The 20,322-nt window shown below is 37.9% G+C and overlaps 1 protein-coding gene across 7 annotated transcripts in view; it reads left to right on the forward strand.

Moving 5' to 3' along the window:
- The window catches only part of COL11A1 (collagen type XI alpha 1 chain), a 129,873-nt gene that overhangs the window by 81,727 nt on the left and 27,824 nt on the right, over nt 1-20,322 (forward strand). For all 7 annotated transcript variants that reach the window (XM_064428025.1, XM_064428026.1, XM_064428020.1 and 4 more), the window contains 10 exons: nt 82-126; nt 2,533-2,586; nt 3,787-3,840; nt 7,874-7,927; nt 8,860-8,967; nt 9,732-9,821; nt 10,094-10,147; nt 15,706-15,813; nt 16,279-16,386; nt 17,434-17,487. In XM_064428025.1, the coding sequence (XP_064284095.1) occupies nt 82-126; nt 2,533-2,586; nt 3,787-3,840; nt 7,874-7,927; nt 8,860-8,967; nt 9,732-9,821; nt 10,094-10,147; nt 15,706-15,813; nt 16,279-16,386; nt 17,434-17,487 (729 nt within the window). The remainder of the gene's footprint in view (nt 1-81; nt 127-2,532; nt 2,587-3,786; nt 3,841-7,873; nt 7,928-8,859; nt 8,968-9,731; nt 9,822-10,093; nt 10,148-15,705; nt 15,814-16,278; nt 16,387-17,433; nt 17,488-20,322) is intronic.

Raw genomic sequence — 20,322 nt, forward strand, 5'->3', positions numbered from 1 at the left:
CAAGCACACTGTATAGATTGGCTACAGGCTGTTTCTTTTAAATGAATGTAAATCCTTGAACGTACTCTCTTTCCCTTCCAGGGCACTTCAGGCAATGATGGTCCTCCTGGCCCACCAGGCGAAAGGGTTTGTGAAAGCCATCTTTGTACACATTTTTCCCAGTATATATGAGTGTGATTTGATTTATATTCATTTCTCCCTCTCATATCTCTGTGCTACTTTGACCAGGGTAACCAGAACTAGCAAAACCTCAGTTCCAATGGTGCTTTTCACAAAGTTATGAATGGGGTGGCTGAAATTTGCTGAAAGCTTCTTCATGCTGTATCTCAGTTTTGTACACACAGGACACAGAGTACATACACACTTTGTGTTACATCTATACACTTTGTATACATTCCTGTGAATTACAGGTGTACTCACAGCTTAGGCTCCTCAGAATTCCTCACCTACTGCAGTTTACTGCCTGTTCATTGGATTACCAAACACTCAAGCACATCCAGAAGATCCTTTTTTGAAGCAGCTGAGTTTTTTGTTCTGATCAGCTAAGAATTCCCTTCAACCTATTTTCTGCATGTTTCAGAAACCTATTGTTCTCTCTAAAACAAAACTTTCTGCTTGCTATTGTCTTAGCAATCAATACACAAATCCACTACACAACTCATTGTACAGCACTGTAAAGAAAAAAGATATTAATAAATGGTTTTGTAATGGCAGCACTTGAAAATCAAGTCAGTTTAAGTGGATGAGCTTTCTGCCAAGCATTTTTGCAAAGCTTAAACTTTTCTTTTGTAGTCATATTTCATTAAACTGCTAACCTTTTTCATATAGAAAGCCTAAAGCTCTTCTCCCTGTATCCACAGCAAGGTCCCAGTGTTCTGTAGGAGTATTATTCTTCAGGAGGGAGCTCCTTGTGCATTTTTCTCAGCTCCATAATGTCACTTTTTGTGGCAGTAGCTAGGATGTGTGATGGAGAGAACGAGGCATAGACCAAGAGATGATATGTAGGTTGCTTTACACTGAGGAGGCTCAGAGGCAGCCTACCAGAAGGGGAATAGCAGATCCTTGTGGAAGAGCAGTTTTCTGACAGCTCCAAGAGTTTGCAAGGGAGAGAAGTTGTGGGGATACTAAAACAATGAGCAGATCAATCCAAGATGAGGGCATCCCTGGAGAGAAACTGATAAAAGCAAAGAGATGAAGAATCATAAAGCACCATGTTTCTCATCACTTGTGTAATATAAGTGTGAGGTATCTATTTTCTTCCCAAGAGGGATGTCAACCAAAAAATAAAACTGTCATCTCTACTCCTCTGAGACTATTGCAGCTACCAAACATGAAAATAATAAATAATCTATCCTGTGTAGCTACTGTTAAAATGAAATTTAATAACAAGAATGCAAAATGTAATTTTGATAGCACACTGATAGTATTCTAGTGCTTTTTCTCACATAATCCATCAGTTCACTGTCTTGAAACCTGCAAGCCATATTGTGAATGAAAAGAAAAATGTAAAGTTTTTTTCCTTAGAAAGCTTCAGATCTTGAGAACAGGGGAAATTTTTGCGAAAGAAGGTTCCTTTAAATGTAAAACTTCAAGTTGTGTTCCTATAACCCAGTTTCTGAGACTGACCCATTTCATTCACGTATTTTGTAGCTCAGTCAATTTTATTAGTTTTCCTCTACAAAGCTCCACTTTTTTTCCTTTTTTTTTTTTTTTGAAGCTTTACGTTATACCCAGAAACAAATGAGGAAAGTTAATTTGCTCACAGACGTGGCATATTGAAAAATGACCCAAACCCTCCTATGGAGCCTATTTGTGTGTTATGAAGGGTTCAGAAACAGACTTATACATCTTTTTGGAAAAAAAAAAATTATGGATAAACAGTAAGATCACAAAGATTTCTCCCTTTGCCTAGTACTTCTTAATTGATTCAGATTTAGCATTTCAGTATAATAGAAGCCTGCCCTGGAATAAGATTAATTTAAAATCAAATTAATTTATTTAATTAATTTTATTCTATTTATTAATTTATTTCAAATTTATTTTTCATAATAGCAAACATGCTGTATTTAATCCCAGCTACTCTGAAAAGTTTATTCTTTATGGAATTTTGTGCTGTTGTACTGGTTTGAAATATTGTGAGGGTTTAGGAATTGCCAAAGATGAATGTTTTACTGAAAGTTAAAAAGATGACCAAAGTATTAGCTAAATCCCCTGGTTTATGCAATATGTAAGAACAGTGCTTCTAACTCACAGTTGGTTCCTACTTTATTATGCACAGTTTTAGGTAAACATAGTTGAGGTAAGTAGTCTTCCTCATTTTTTACTGGATTCCTACACAAGCACTATTGCTTTCAGGAAATCCTTCCAGTGTCTGTGCATGTGAATTGTGACTACCAATATTTATGACAGTGTGGCTGAGGTTTTATGCTTAAATCCAGACATTACCTGCAGTGTTCCTATATTCTATAATTGAAACAAACTTTGCAATCCAGCTTGAGTAGAACTTCATTTGTTTGTTTGCCTTTCAACCAGGGACCACAAGGGCCTCAGGGACCTGTTGGATTCCCTGGACCAAAGGGACCTCCAGTAAGTATCTCTCTTATTAAGTTTGTGCAACAACAGGAATTGTAGTTTTTGTAGAGTGCCTCTGAAGTAAATAGTTGAAAATTTATGTAAGAGATGGTTAATGTATAGATTAAAAATGTTATTGTTGAGCCTTAAGAGTTTAGGCTCGCATATTTAACATAGTCATTGGTGCAGCTCAAGACATTGAGAGTAATACACCAAACTGCAAGTGTGGTATGTCCTGCCAGAGAGCATGTGACTCACTGAGTTAGGCAAAATGCTGCTTTGCTGTGACAAACATCCCATGTGTGGAGACGCGAGCCTTGACTCCATGTTTCAGAAAGCTGGTTTATTATATTATGATATATGTTATATTAAAATATTACATTTAAACTATACTAAAAGAATAGAGAGAAGATTGATCAGAAAGGTAGAAAGAACAAGACTGGAATGCATAACAAAATCCTGTGACTGCTCAGAGGCTCAGCACAGGTGGCTGTGATTGGCCATCAAGTGAAAACAACCCGCATGGAGCAATGGAAGATGCACCTGTTGCATTCCACAGCAGCAGATAGTTATTGTTTACATCTCTCTCCTGAGGCTCCTCAGCTTCCCAGGAGGGAAAAATCCTAGCAAAGGATTTTTCATAAAATATCATGGCTACACTTTGCTACTGTATATTTTCTTAGAATGAAAAAGGAAAAAGGAGATGATGGAGGCATTCATTAGTAGCAGGAACATATAGAAGTAATAGCACATTTGAGCTGCCTCCTGAACCAGTCTTGGTGCTTTTCTGGTATCCCTCATGAAAGCAACAAAGCACTTGTGATTTTTTTTTTCTCCCATGCATTTATTACTTTTATTTCCAATTCCAAAACCTGAAATTTCATTATGTACTTCTGTAATGCTTAGATTTGTGTTGAGTCATTAACCAAAGAGAAATGGAGGTATAGGGAATTTCCATGATTTCTGAATTTGCAGAAATCTATTTTGAACACTTTTGCATTTGGCAACAGTTATTCTCTAAGTAATTGTTAAGACACTATAGGAAGGACACAAGGAAAAAGTACTATTAAAATCCTAGTTAGATAATAAAGAAGCAGTTAAAAGTTACCAAAGCCTAGTCTAGAAATAAACAGAGCAGAGATTCTGATAGCTAATTGCACACTCTTTTTGATAATGGCTAAGAAATTGCTTAATTTATTTATTTTATCATTTCAGGGTCCACCTGGAAAAGATGGCTTGCCTGGACACCCAGGACAGCGGGGTGAGACTGTAAGTAAATGTACTCTGCTGTGTTAGTGTTGTTCTAAAGGTCATGGTTATGTGATCAAATCCAAAGAAAGAGACAACAGGGAAAAGGGAAAGAGGCTGGCACCAGGAGGTTACATAACTGTACTTTTCTTGTAGATGGGGCATGAGAAACCTTTATTTTGCTCCCATGATACAAGTGTGAGGTTATTCTTTGCTATGTCCAGTCAGCAATATCAGAATAAGATTAAATATTTAATAGAAGTAAAAGAGATTAGTACCCAGATCTCTATTTAAATTAAGATTTTCAGGCAATTACTATACAGTAGTTTTCTCCCTGAATGCCATGTACCAAAAATAGTAGCATAAAAAAAGTATAACTGATGATAAACAGCTAGAAAACTGAAAAACCAAGACCTTTGGAAAGTAGGATCAAGAATGATTGAACCTATTAAAATAAAATAAAAATTTGAAACTATGTAACTCATCTAAGAATCATAATTAATAAATTCTGGCATCAAAATGAAAAAAATACTATATAATACTTTTAATTGAATTATCTTTAAAAAGCACACTATTTCTGTGTGTCAGAATGTTACTCATATTCCATTACAAAATAAAAATTCTCACTTTGATTTTTCAGAGCTAGAGAAAGCCATAAATGAATTTGAGACATTTTCTCAGCATGTAGAATGTGTTTTAGGCTCCAGCTTCACTGGAAATCTGTTAGTGACTGCTGAGTCACTTCCACGGCTGGAAGGAGGAGCACAGAGCTTGGAGTAACACATCCCTCTGAAAATCTCCATTTTCTTCTGCTAATTTTGTAGCATTGTCACACTGCAATGCTTTGCAATGACAGTGGCTTTTTTGTGTATGAAACATTATTGACTCCTTCTTTGTTCTTTTCCTTTGCAATGATGCAAAGACTTGTGTACCATAAGGATCAATTGTTTACATTGTTTACAATGCAGGAAGCTCAACCTTGTTCTTTAGTCTGCTGTTAAAAAGCTACAATTTTCCCTTTAGCTTTAGTGCTTTGAACATGAGCCATTAATGTGCCAGTGCAGCAAGGAAAGCAGAGAGCATTCTGTGCTGCAGCAGGGGGATCTTTTCCTTCTGCCCAGCCCTGCTGAGGCCAGGAGCAGTGTCCAGCTCTGGGCTCCTCAGGACAAGAGAGCTCCTGGAGAGTGGCCAGGAAAGGGCCACGAGGATGATTAAGGGACTGGAGCATCTCTGCTGTGGGTCTCTGATGGAGCCAGGACTGCTCAGCTAGAGAAGGCTCAGGCCTTACCCAAGTACAGAAATACCTGAAGGGAGCTGAAAAGAAGATGGAGCCAGGCTCTTTTCCATGGTACCCAGTGACAGGAGGCACTGGGAATAAACTGAAACTCAGGAGGTTCCATCTGAGCATCAGGAAAGTTTCTCCATGTGAGGGTGACAAAGCACTGTCCCAGAGTCCCCAGAGAGACTGCAGTCTCCATCTGAGGTATCCAAAAGCCATGTGGACACATTCCTGAGCACCCAGCTCTCAGCAGCCCTGGTTCAGCAGAGCAGTTGGACAAAATATGACTCCAGAGGTCCATTCCAACCCCAGCTATTCTGATTATGGGATGCAACTTGTAGCAAAATATTCAAAATACAATGAAACTATGGACACTGCTACTGTGTGAAACTTGAACCAGGGTCCCTCAGATTCATTCAGTGCTGTGGTTCTCTACTTTGGGTTTAACTGGGTTATGCTAATAAAAATCTTGAGTAACCTAGCAGCAAATGCAGCTTTTTGTTAGAATTGTTTTCTGCCCTGTGTGTTTGTAAACTTGGGCCAAAATTATGTTTAAAATATTTTTCCCCGTGGGTTCTTATATATGTGTTTTTGCAGAAAACCAGATGGTTTTAAATCAATCAGTAGGCTTGTTGACTTTCTTTTCCTGAAGAACATACTCCAGATTTTTAAAAAATTTATAAATAGAAAACTTATTGTACTCATCTTTTCATTCACTGGCAGATAAGTGTATTAAGAATTCTGTTTCTTATTTAGACACATATCTTATTATAAAGTTCATTGGTGCATATGGGCATTTCAGCAATGAGGGAACGAGGATAAGAGACATAGTCAAGCTTAACAAATTAGAGAGCCAGATTCCCAGGTTGCACTCTGCAGTTAGTTGCAGTCAACATGTGTTTATTATTCTATAAACAGAGGTAACTATTGGTGGAGAAAAGGCTGCAACTCTTTCCAGTAAGACATACACTTTGAAGAACTGACACTGTTGAAATTGTAGACATAGAAACAGTAATATCATGATAAATAATTTGGAATATAAATGTAGGAATAAGCTTTATACTAAAACCAATATTATGCCAGTTTGTCCTTAGAAGTGATTATAAATTTCAGTCATCTTAATCTCAGTTTGGCAGGAAGCATCAACAGTGAAAATTACTAGATTGTCTGCTGTTATGGAAGAATTTAATGTTTCATGCTTGTGAAAAGACAAAATAGAAATATACTACCTGTAGCATCTGTTGGAATTAATTGAGGGACTTCTTATTACAATAAATCATTTCATTAAATTGTCTTTCACAAAAATAACAAAAAAAAAGTAGAGGCTACTTAGGCACTTCAAAACACACACATGAGATGTAAGTGTAATTTTTTTATTCTTAATTATTTTAGATGAAACCATGGAAGGTTCAGGTCTTCTTAAGTAGTTGTTGCTGAAATCTCCTTTGCTTTTTACATTTTTTAAAAATCTGGATCTGTAGGAATAGATAAGCTTGTAACAGAAGAGAAAAAGCAGGGTAGTGAACCTATCATTAGCATCAAGAAACACAGTACCAATGCATTCTGCAAAATCGGGACTAGCAGGTCTTCTCAAGGTGCTTTCAGTAAGTGGGTGATGTTCAACTTTCTTTGTCTTTCCTGATAACAGCCTTACAGAGAAAGCTTTGATTATATAAAGGAAGGGACGTGGGAATGATTTCATCTGGAGCAGTTCTGGTTTTCTGTCGTTAGAACAAAGGGGTACTTTTGTCTTCTTTTTCTTTTTCCTTCAATCCAGATAATTTCAGGGGTCTGAGGGAGTGCCTGAGTTATGGGCCAACCTGAACCCTGGTAACATCTGGCTGGCAGCTGGAACAGAATCAGAGTGAGACAGAAAACTCAAACAGGAACTCATGGAATAGGGCAACTCTCAGTCAGACTGCCCAGAGGAAAGCTGAGTAGGGCCCAGTATTTGAAAAAATTGGGGCCAGGTGACCCCTTTGTTTTTACACAGGTGAGCAGAGCAGGAGGCAGGCACAGGCTGTTTGGCAGGCAATATTGTGTAGGACCCTAATGTCACCCAGCAGGAATGCACTGCCTAACACTCTTCCAATATTTGAAAGAAATAATTTAGCATAATTCAAAGATGCATTAAACAGTGTCTTTAAAAAGTGACATTCTCATTCAGAATATTGAATAATTTTGGCCTGAAATTCTGGGCGACTGATTAGAAAATTAAAATTATTGCTCTAAAAAATTGTCTCAAAAATATTTATATTCTATTCTGGTTTTGAAATAACATTGATTTCTCATTGGCACTCAGATTGCTTTTTTTACCATTTCTATATAACCTTCACCTTTCTTTTCATTTTCTTTTTGTCTCACCTCCATTTTAATGCCCTTCCAACTTAATAGTCCATCTGTGTCTTTCTTTAAGAAGCATTTTTATGTCAGGCTTTATGATTCATAATATACATATGTAAAAATGTATTTTCAGCTGTCTTTTAGCTGCATCACTTATGCATTCAAACTCATCTAATCAAGTTCTCATAGAGAGATTTGGCAATTTTTACTGCTGTACCACCTCAGAGAGATGGGAACTGAGATGGGAAGAGAGATTAATCAGCATTTCATATCTAGGCATACACAGACAAAAAAGATTTCTCTTTTTAATTTTCCAAAGAGAAGGAATGTGTGACATGGAATTTCTCATTCACCTCTTCAGCACAGATATGAATTTTGCTCTTTTATACCTTGTAAAGGGTAATGTAATATTCTGTCATTTTTTTTTCACAGGGTTTTCAAGGAAAAACTGGTCCTCCTGGTCCTGGTGGTGTTGTTGGCCCTCAGGTACAGAATTTAATTTCATAGCTGACTTCATGAGACCAAAGTTTAATGGTTATATTATGGATAAGGCAGTTGCTTTTGCTGTGTTAAAAAGACCATATCCATGGTTATATTAACTTTTGTAACAGAAGTTGTATAACAATATCAGGAGCTATACTTAGTAATCATCAGTGATTCCACCAAAAAAATGAAATTATTTGGGTTACGTTTCCATTTTGTTTTATGTTTTCATTTGGGTTTTTTGTTGGTTTGTTGTTATTTCAGGGTTTTTTTATGTGATTATGAAATTGGTGGTTTACAGAAGTCAAAGATGCACATTTCTCTATCATTTTACAAAGAACAATGCTACATGTGAATTTCGTGAGAGAGAAAAAAATTCAGTAACTTTTAGATTGTGGAGAGATAAATTATCAAAATTTCATTTTATTTAACCTTATTAATTTACAACTTAATCAAGCATTTAGAGCTTATTTAGCTAATTCCCTCAGTGGAACTTTTCTGCTAGGGAATCTGAAGAGATATCTTTCAACTCTCCTGCCTTACAATTCCTATTATTCAGAAAAGCAGCAGTACAGACCTGTTTCAAGACAAGAATAGTACATGGATTTCTCTCCTGTGTCCTTTTTATAACCTTCTCCCATACACACTGTGCTTTAAAGCTTCAGTGCTTAAGGAACAAGGTCAGGATTTCACTCTTTGGAAGCTGCACAGACGTGTCTGCAGGCAAAATGCAATGCAAGATTTATTTTGTAGGACAAAGATATTTTGTAAGTCAGCCTTGCCTGGAGGGAAGGTGAGGAATGTGCACTAACCAATAGCAGCACTGCTTGGTAGCATAACAGCTGGATATTGAGAATCTGCTCCTCTCCACTTCCTCCCACACCCTCAAGACATCAAATAACTTCAGGTGACTGAAGTTGTACTTTTGTGCCTAGGGTCCTACGGGTGAGACTGGACCAATTGGTGAAAGAGGCCATCCAGGTCCTCCTGGTCCCCCAGGTGAACAAGGGCTCCCAGGTGCTGCAGGAAAAGAAGGTGCTAAGGTATGTGTGGCTTTGGGGAACAAACAGGAAGGGACAGATAGGCTGCTGACAGTATGACATTTCAAATCATCATAAAGACATGCAGATCAAAATCAAAACATACAGTGTAAAATCATGATTGGCAGGTTTCACCCAGAAGGACTTGGAAGACTGGAAGATTCCAATTTTAGACATGAGTCTGCTTCCACTGAAATAATGAGAATTCTCTTGAGCCAAAAATTAATATTTTTGTAATAAAAGCGAAAGAAAAAATTGTTTGCATGTAATATGCATTCAATATACTAGTCATATTCAATACTTCATACTTAGTAGTGACATTTTCACACCAAGGTAGAAGATTGTATTTAAAGTCAGATGTGTAGTAGTGAACAAAAAGTTAGAATTTCACTGAATAAATTAAACTCCTTGCTTAATTTTTGGCTGCCATTAGGGAACAAGAAAAATGTTACTTATCTAGTTACTATGTAATTCTATTCAATTTTTTATTATAATTGGGTATAAAAAATGTTTATTGAATATATCTTTAAACATATTTTTACAGCTTGTTGTGTTTTCCACTATTTGTATTCCATAACTGGTACTGTATTTTGTCAAAGTTCATTATAAATTTAACCACAGACTATTGTACTGATAAAAGAATTAGTGAGTGAATAGCTGGGTGAATAGATCCTACTATAACTAGGATCTGGTAGTTAATTTTCATCACTCACTCTACACCTAATTTTTAAACATGTTTTTTAATCAAAATATAATATGTTTCCCAGGGTGATCCAGGCCCTCAAGGCATTCCTGGGAAAGATGGACCAGCAGGTCTTCGTGGTTTCCCTGGAGAGAGAGGCCTTCCAGGTGCTCAGGTATGATATAAGCACTAGAGCAACTGCCATGATATATCTAAATAAAAAAAAACACAAGGTATTAACTCCTTTATTTATTAAGTCTTCTACTGTGCTTAAAATAAATACAGTAAGAGAACAGACAAAAATATAATTGGCTAGATAAGAAGTAAGGAAATTATTCAAGTTTGTTTCTTTGGATCTTTACATGTTTCCTATTATATGTCCTGCAAAATTAGTGTTGAATGTTCCAGTTTAGTAGACAAGCTTTTCTTTTCCTTTCCATTTTTCAGGGTCCAGCTGGTCTGAAAGGAGGAGAAGGCCCACAGGGTCCACCTGGCCCAATGGTAAGTAAACATAATAATTCTATGGAAATACAAACAATATTACCTGATAACCTTTTTTCTTCTTTAGATGCTGGAATGTTTTCATTAACACAGTCTGTAAAACAGCAGACAGATCAGACTTCAGATCTACTAAGTATCCATACTAATAAACATGCATGAATTATGGAGGTAGAGAATATCTGAAGCCTTCTGCCACTACATTTAGTTATGACATTTACTTGCTGCTCGATACTTGTCACTTATGTCAAACTGGTTTTGAGATGAGAGAGGTTTTCCACAGGGGAAAAATCCATGGATAGTGACTCATGCTGTTGTGGTGGGCTTGCCTTGGCTGGATGCCAGGTGCCCCCCAGACTGCACTATCCCTGCCCTCCTCAGCTGGACAGGAGAGCACAAGATACACTGAAAGGCTTGTGAGTCAAGATAAGGACAGGAAGATCAGCCACCAGTTACATCATGGGCAAAACAGACTGGGAAAATTAGTTTATTTTGTATCAAATCAGAGTAGGATAGGTAAGGAGAAACAAAAAGTCTGAAAACACCTTCTCCTCAACCTCCCTTCCTTCCAGGCTGAGCTTCACTCCTGATTTTTGTTTTATCCTGCCCCTAAGCAGTGCAGGGGGATGGGGAATGGTTCATCACACTCCTTCCACCACACCCTTCCTCCACATGGGGAGGGCTCCTCACACTCTTGCCCTGCTCCAGTGTGGGGTCCCTTGGCTGTGAGGCAGTCCTCCATGGACTTGTCCAACGTGAGTCCTTCCCAGGGCTGCAGTCCTTCATGAACTGCTCCAGCCTGGGTCCCCACTATGGTGCAGTCCTTTGGGAACTGGCTGCTCCAGTGCTGGTCCCCCAAGGGGTCACAAGTCCTGCCAGCAAACCTGCTCCAGTGTGGGCTCCTCCCTCCACAGGGCCACAGGTCCCGCCCAGCTCCTGAGTCATTGCAGGCTCTCCATGGGGCACAGTCTCCTTTGGGATCCACCTGCTCCAGTGTGGGGTCCTCCATGAGCTGTGGGAGGATCCCTGCTCCCCTTCTGCTGGGCATTTTTCTCTTAATTTCTTAAATACATTACCCAAGAGGTTCTACCCCTGTCACTAATGGGCTCAGCCATGGCCAGCCCGTCAGTCCATCTTGGAGCTGGTGGTGTGAGTTCCACTGGACATGGGGGAAAGTGGCATCTTCTCCCAGAAGCCAGCCCTGTAGCCCCTGCTAGCAAACCCAGTACTCCTGTGTTCCCTTTGTACAACTGTGTAAAATCATGAAATTTCCTTCTCGGCCTTTTAAGCTCAATAGTAGAGTATGCTTCAAGTTCCCTATTCTCTGTTGTCATGCTTTATGCAAAGAAGTTCTACAAGGATGCACTGGCATTCAAAACATGCTAGAGTTATTCCCAAATGTGAATTGTGTAGATTTTGACAGTCATCTTGTCAACTTATTTCTTTCATACAGTGCAATTGAGGTTAAAAAAGAAAAGAATCAATCATCACAGCTATTCATGTTAGGAAAAAAAAAAAAAGTAATGGAGAAGCTGAATTTCTATGCACTCCAACAAAGCTCTCTTATGTCCTTGCAATTCATATTCAGATTAGAATACATTAAACAAGGATAAAAATCCACGCATAGTACAGTACAAGTAATACATAGGACTTGAATTCTTAAAATGAATTATTGAATTCTGAATGCCAAAAACTTGGATTTACAGTTCTTAACACTGTGCAGTATATATATGTCTCCAAAAGGCACCAAAACAAAGAATGGAATGGAATGGAATCTAGCAGGGAGGGTCAAAAGGGATATCATCTTACCCATCTGAAGGACCTGAAATGTTAAAAGAAAGGATGAATCGAAGTCAAGAAAGCATGGACCAGAATAGTCTCTTCAATCTAAAGGTCCTGTCTTGATTTTTTGTTGAAGGAGCCCCTAAGGCTCTGACCTCTCAAGCAGATGGTTCAGGTGCAGTGACCCAGAGCTCTTCGGAGCATACACAGCAGCCAGCAAAGCTGATGTGGGACACAGCCTCCTTTGCCAGCCAGCATTGTCCACACTGGAGCCGTGCCACTCCTGTCATGGTCCTCAGAAAGACACATCACACAAGATGGGAGGCAAAAGTACACACCTTATTTAGTGATAGTTGTCTGTATTCTGAAACACATATGTTTGAATTGAAATTCAGACAATCCATGTTTTTTCTAATTCTTATAGGGTGTGTATAGGTTAGAGTTTTAGTTGAAAACATCAGAGCTTTTACGGGGAGGATGTCTCAATTATCCCCATTTACCATGCTTTGGTTCAAATCATGGAGCTCTCTCAGAGCTCATGAATAGTATTCCTTTCATGTGAAACTAAATTGGTAGAGAAAATCCAGGAACACTATTAATGCTGCCCAGCTAATGGGAGTTCAGTGCCAGACTGAAATCATCATTGATTACAGTCCAGAAACACACAGAGTGTGGGCATTGGGAGCACAGTACCAAGGACTCCAGTTCATTAACCTGTTCCTGCTGAGGTAAACAGTCATAGAAACAAACCCTTAGGAGACTGAGGGTTTTTTGCATATAGTTTTTACAGTCTTTAAGAAACAGATGTAATGGTAGAAGAAGTTGAAAGAGAGTTTGAAGGGCAAAATTTTTATTTTTTTTAAATTTATTTTGAGCTTATTGTAGTGTAAGCAGGCCATTTCAGGTACAAAGAGGAACCAGTTGCCCTTAAAGTATTCCAGGAGTCCTCCACAGGATTTTTATCTGTTTCATCTTTAATTACTAACTTGTTATCTCAAAATAGCATTGAAAAAAAGGTGTGTAGGTGTCCTTAATACTGGGTTTCAGTGCACCATCAAGCACCAGAATTAAGCCACAACTGCTTGCTTTTCTTCACAGAAGCTCACAGCAGACCAAGAACATCAAATACTCTGAAAATATTTTCCCATCTATTTTTAGCCAACAGCGGGTACACACAGAAGTGTAATTGTAGTGGAGTCTTCATTTGCCATCTACAATAGGAAGAGAATCCATGCCACTGGCTGACTTTCCTGTGATTTCCTGCCAATACCAATTGTTTCTAACTAGCATATATAGTCAATTATAAGCTTTGTTTGGCTGCTGCATACATCTGCAAGCATACCAAACAAATGACTGCTCCAAATACTCTGCATATGCCAATTACTCTGTTTAGAGGGATTTGCACAAAAGAAAGGATGCATGAATGCACGTCAGAGCAAGAGGGGGTTCTGCAGGACTGAGAGGGGTGTTTTCATGGTTTGGGGTTTTTTTGGGAGAGTGTTGTGGTTGTTTTTTTGTTATGTGGGGGGGGCTGAGTTTTTTTAACAATTCTCTTTTATCTGCTCTTTGTTGCTTCTGTTTGTTTTCTTCCCTCCTACTACCGTGTGGAATGCTGAATGCTGATGAGAGAAAGCTCTTTGGAATGTCAAGCAGTCATTTTTCATTTGCTCATTTAGGAATAGGATGCTCAAATTAAAGTCAGAATAAGCCAGCTGTAGGCTACCCAATTATCAGTACTGAACTATCTAGAGCTATCTTCATCTATCTGACAACATTTTACAGTCAAGAGGACCTTCACTTGTTGAGCATTTTGTTAGCCCTCAGTAAAAAGTATTGCTACTACTATGCAATGTATACAATAGCTGTCATTACATATCTCCTCACAGGAAGTGAGAGAAAACCAAGGTTGCTAATGAGTTTACAGTCTGTATAGCAGCCATACAAGACAAAACGTGAACTTCCATTCTGTAGAAGAGTTAAAAAAAAAACCCAACAAAGCAAATTAATAAAAAGATTCCATGATGTGAGTACTGCAAGACCAAAGGTTAACAAGTGGTTTCATAACATAAGGAGCTTGTTTTGTAGTGGGACAGAGTGACCAGAAAAAAATTACACACGGAATGAGACAACAGACTTAAGCTGCTTAAAATGCTTTTCCGAGTTGGGACTATAATATGTTCTGCTGTGCTCAGAAGCCATTCTCACAGAGAAATAAGTGGTTCCTTGAAAACAGAATGTATAGTCCATCTTCATAACTCATGAGAAATGCAAAGATAAATGTGAAAAGCTGGCTGATTAAAAAGAGCTACTGGAAATTATGGCCACTGTTAGTGTCTGCTGCCTGACACAGGAAAGATCTAGGAGTTATTTGGGTTTTTTCCTCTCTATTCTTACATCCTCCTGATGAGATGACCTAAAATTGTTTAGCTTATGAGAGCTGACAAGATCAGGGACCATGGTAGTATGGCTGTAGGGCAGTGACTTTTTCTTATTGAATTCACTGAAGCCTTAGGAACTAAAAGAATAGAAATAGGACAGAAACTTAGGCAGCCACCCAGACTTAAAAAAATCCCCAACACCTGGAAGGATCAAGTCATCCACGATTTTCATACAAATACTTTGTTTGACCACGTGCAAATTTAGATCTTACTGAAATAACTTGCTAAAATACTTTGAGAAACCATTCAGAACTCTTTTCTGTCACATTGATGTGGAAGGAAAAGTACCTTATTATGAAATTAGTACCATTTATGCTAATGAGGTCAGTCCCTGACAAGTATGTCATGAGTAAAATAAAAAAAAAATAGGGTCCTCATAGGTGAAAGCATCTTAAAATTTCAATATCTACAAAGTGGCAAATTTGTTCTTGCTTAAACATGAAAAAATGCTATTTGGAGTCTCAGGGTCTTAATTTTATTATTTTCCTATTTTTATTATTATTTTATATTGCTTTTCTGTTCTGTGATGTATCATCCTGCTTCTAGTATATCAGTTGAAGAAGTGAAATTACTGATCATAACTTTGAAGTGTTGCAAACTATCTCAAAGGTGCAAAGCTGAAAATTTGGGAAATATTTTTTCTACAGCAAACAAACATTTAACAGTACTCTCTTAATGCAAAAATTGTAAATTATTTAAAAGACAGAAACAAAGATGCATTTTTTGTGGTTTTCAATATATAGTGTCTGTTGTTTCACCCTTGATTTTTAATATTACATTTTTAACTTTTTCTGTGCTTATCTAAAGATGCCTGTACATAAAAAGCCTCTGTAGAGCACACTAAATTAGTTGCTATACTTGAATGGATTTTTACAGAGGTGCATTGAAATGTAGAAATGTGATCATCACAGCAATGAACAGCACAAAACTTTACTAAAAATTCTGGTTTTGGTGTGGCTTTGTTCTGTATTTCAATATGGTGAATATGCTTTCATCAAAGCAGTATGTTAATATATTTGGAAAACATAGAGGGAAGTAAGTTCTTGAAAAGAGGCTGGTTTTAAAGACACTGTCATGATGAACAAATACAGGAAGTGGTATTTACAAAAAATAAAATCAGTGTTGTATGAACTGTATGGAGTATGAACTGTATGGAGTATGAACTTCAGGTTGTTCCTTCCAGCCTTTTTTTGTTACTTGTGCACATGATGGATGCGTGACCTTCAACCAGCTGAACTCGCACTGCTGAGCAGCTTCTCTGCTGACTTGCCTCATGAAAACTGCCAGCATTTCCAGGGCTCTCAGAATTCCTTTATCCTTTTTTTTTATCCTCTTTCCCAGGGCTCGCCGGGAGAGCGCGGAGCCGCGGGCACCGCTGGCCCCATTGGGCTGCCGGGCCGGCCCGGCCCCCAGGGACCCCCAGGCCCCGCCGGAGAGAAGGGGGCTCCTGTGAGTAACCTCAGTCCCATGAAACCATCCCTGCACACGCTTGTCATTCCAGAATGCTACTTGCTCCCACTCTGTATTCTCAGAATACCCAACCTACTCATTTTAGATTTACAAATATGTACATAGTAAAACATTTCTCACTGTGCTCTCTAAGACCAGGAAGGTTTAACCTGTTATTATCACAGCAGGGAGTGGATCAGTCTTTCAATAAAACTTTGTACCCAGCCACTCTGCATTAGAGTACAAGTATATTTGACATCAGCTTCCATTATTATTTCATATAATTCTCTTATATATTCTCTTCCATGACAGTTTTCTTTCTGTTGTGGTGTTTTCTGTTTTGTTGGGGTTTTTATTTGGAGGGGGTGTGTGTTTTAATTTTGTATTGGTATTGGGACTCCCTGTACTGAAGCATTCATTACTCTCCTGTGATAATGTGGATTGCTTCATTTTCTTCAAAACCAGGGTGAAAAAGGCCCTCAAGGTCCAGCTGGACGAGACGGAATACAGGGTCCTGTAGGACTTCCTGGTCCTGCTGGTCCTAGTGGTTCTCCTGGAGAAGATGGTGACAAGGTGAATCATTATAATTGGGTATTAGTGCATCTGGGAGATCTGTCAGTACAGTTCTCTGTAGGTTTCCTCACAATAAATAGGGTGACAAGACAATAAATCTTATTCATGCCTCCCCCAAATTCCCTCTGCCTACTGCAAAAAATCCCTAAAAACCTCTTCTATTACCAAATGTCTGAGGGACAGATGCCATGGGACCCTGGGATTTTTGTTAAAGAGCTAGTAGAATAACATTCATCCTGGCAAAGAAACAAGGATGAAAGTGTCACAAAATATGACAAAATTGATTTTTGCCTATTTTAGAAACTTGGTTTTCTGAATGAATAAGATTAAATGTCTTCAGTAATATACAGGGGTTCAGAACCACCAGAGGTTTTGCTGGTAGGTTGACGGTGTCAAAATAATTATGTTCACAGCAGAGATGTTTTGTTGACCTCTGGCAGGATTTAAAATATTTCACCTCTCAGGATTATCTGGTGTGGTTGCTTGACCCAGCACTCTTCTGTTAGTTAGCACAGGGTAAAGGTAAAGACTTCAACATTAATGTTTGTGATTCATGAGTGTTATTTATCCCACAGACAGTATTTTCTGTGATTTAATTTAATTGTATTTTATTATTGTATAAAGAAAACATTCTTTTCTAATGTGGTTTCTTGGTGATGTGAATAATTGCAAAGTTTTGAAATATTGTACACAAGCAGTAGTTCAGTCATAAACAGTTACATGAGTCTGTAAATTAGGGTACTTTCATTATAAGTTCATATTGAAGGTGACATGAGCAACACAATTTCCTTTATTTAGAGCTCAGTTGCATTATACTTCAAAGCCAGGTCTCATTGCCCTTTTCAATTCAGCAATCAATATCTGTATTAATATGACATATTATTGATCACTGCAGAATTGCTCCCTTTAGGCTTTCACTTGAAGCAGCAGCTTAAAACATAGAATAATCATATCAAAGGGATCATTTAGAGATACTGTGATACTGACTTCAGCTAAGTGTGAAGGAGAACACTTTAAAGAAGTTTAACTTTTAACTTTCAATTACAGGGTGAAATTGGTGAACCAGGTCAGAAAGGTAGTAAAGGTGACAAAGGAGATAACGTGAGTAGCAAAATCCTTTGTGCATTACATCTACTCTTTATAAATAAAAGGTATTCATGCATGAAGTATGCAGGTAGTTTTGCTACATGAACGAGCAGAAAAAAGACACTCTTAAAATGTTCCTTCAAAATAATGGTCTTTTAATGTAATACTGGAAGTTTGTACTTACAGATCGAGGTATGTATTTATTATTGTTCATATAACTAGAGCTTATAGAATCATTACAAAATATAAACTACATTCTTAAGCACCCTTCCTGTATCATTGAAATTCCTCCATTCTGTATTGGAACTGGAGAGACCAAGAATTCCCATGTGTTCTCTTACTGTGTTGAACCTCACTGACTGCACTGTGTGAACATACCCAGCTTTGGCTGCTTAGCCACGAGGATGAAAACTATGGAGACTCAACAGAGAAATCTACAAATGTAGTTTTAACATTTGTAAAGGATATCTAATTCCTGGGGAACACAATTAACTGATGGCAGATGAAATGGCTTCTACAAGTTTTCATATATTACCATTAAGCCTATTAGTGAATCTAGGACTAATCATGTTTCTACTGTTTTGATTTGACATTTTTCTATCTTCAAAAATTAACTTTAAAGTTCAAGCACTTCCTTTTTCTATTTAGACCAGACATATAAAATCAAGCTTTTTTCACGGTGAAATTTGAAGCTAAAAAGAATAAAACTAGCATTTACTTATTCCCATTTGATTGTAGTTTCTTTTGTAAAAATTCAAAATGGTATGTTTTCACTTCTGTTCAATTTCAAGATAAACTGGTACTTTACTTGAATACTTTTCCTTAAGAAAAAATTGAGAAGCAATGGCAGAAAGATCCCTTTTATTCTTGTATTTCAACACTATTCAGTTAGCAAAGCTCCAAACTCAGCACAGGGGCATTCATGGCTAAGTATATTTATCTTGAAAACAGTATGATTTTTGAGATTAACAAGGTACAGAGTAGTATATTACTTTAAAAATTACACCAAATTTATGGCTTACATATTATCAAATGATGTTTATGGGAGGATATGTACATACTCAAGAAAATCACAGGTCATAGAATTACAGAATCACAGAGTGGCTTGGGCTGGAAATGAACTTTAGGATCAGCTGGTTCCAGCCTCTGATCCAGTTCCACTTCAGGCTCTGCATGTGGTCACAGGCAAATCCTGTTTTCCCCTTTGCCATGCCTCTTCATTAGAAATGCTTTGCATCAGAGAAATTCAAGGAAAAAACAAAAGCTGCACTCTTCTATTTCAGATAATTTTCCTCATAGCTAGTTATGCTGAGCATTAGACTGTGACCACAGTTCCCATAGTGAGTACTGATGTATTTGGGTCTGTTCCAGCAAACCTGCTTTACAAATAAAATATCTGCAGCATTATAATTTGAGGATGTATCCCGGACTCCCAGTCTCAAGGTTTCATGCATTTGAGACTATTACACATTTTTCTTGCAATACAGGATTCAGTTGAGGCCTTAGTTGAAGTGAGTGTAACTGGTTGAAGTCACATTCTTCAATCTATTTGCCCTCAACTGCAGCCATTCAACCCTGACAATTTCAGAATGTGTTTATTTTAAAATTGCTTCTCTTTCAACATGCTGACAGATGCCTGTTGGGGCAGGGAGAAAGGGCTTCTTGGTCACCTCTGGGAGGTTCTGACAAGGAAGTACCAGTTCTGAAATCACAGGACATAAAGAACAGATATTTACAATCTCAAACCACCCACAAAAGGCCTTGGTGGGCATTTAGAGCCTGATCACAGCAAGGATCCCGATCAAAGAACTGATTCATCTTTCCTGTTTAAGAAGAGCTGGAAAAATCTTCAATTCCCCATTGAAACTAACAAAGATTTATTTTTGTGGGTTTGAGAATACAGTGCCTAACTATGTTAGCATATTCTAGTTAAGACAGCACAATTTTGTTGTTGATGTGCTGTCCTCTCTTGAACTTCAAAACATCCTTTATTAACTGAGGATTCTCTCATTATACTGATCAGTCTTTCTCCGTTTGCCCTCCAGAGCAATGGCAAAAAAGAATCTGGCCATGTGTCCATATAACTCCTCATTAATCAATTGCAGAGTACGTTCCAACAGTGCTTTATATCAAAATGGGTTTTTAAATGAGTTTAAAAATGTGTAGGCCTCATTCCAGAGCCTATAAAATGGAGGAGCACATTGAAGCCTCTCCAAGAGTGTAGAAAAATCCATGCATGCCAAATCCCTTTCTCATGGTAGCACTTCCCAGTCAGCTGGAGCATTCCTCAGAGTCCTTTCATTTAAATATGTCACCACAGAGGCTAGAAAGCTTTGTTTCACTTATTGCCATCAGTTATGGGACAAGAAAAAAACCTGTAAAAGAGAAGAAATATAGAGCTTGATGCTTCATACTCCCTAGAAAATAAAATGGTCCAAAATATATATAAAACCCAGAGACAGAAATAGACTGCAAGACTAAAGAAGTCCCTTTATTTAATTTCCCTTATAAAGGGCACAATCTAATTTTCACCCTAGAAAAGTCCATAAATCCCAGCATTATTTTCCTCTAAACCAGAATTTGAAGCCTGGAAGTTGCAGGCAACTTGGCATCTGAAATAGGCTAGAATCAGCCAAGGCCAGGTGTTGAGTTTTGTGCCTTCTTAGCGTAACTCTTTCTTAGCCTACTTCCTCCAGTGTTGCAAAAACAAGATTCAAACTACTCCGTCATTTACACCTCATCATAAAGTAATATCTTGCATTCCTGTACTCTGATAGCTTCATTATATCACATCTGCATGACTGATTTCTAATTACGTGCAATATAACTTAATTATTCTGCAGGAAGAAT

Source organism: Passer domesticus, chromosome 7 (genome assembly GCF_036417665.1).
Source record: "Passer domesticus isolate bPasDom1 chromosome 7, bPasDom1.hap1, whole genome shotgun sequence".
In the NCBI taxonomy this organism is placed as follows: Eukaryota; Metazoa; Chordata; class Aves; order Passeriformes; family Passeridae; genus Passer; species Passer domesticus.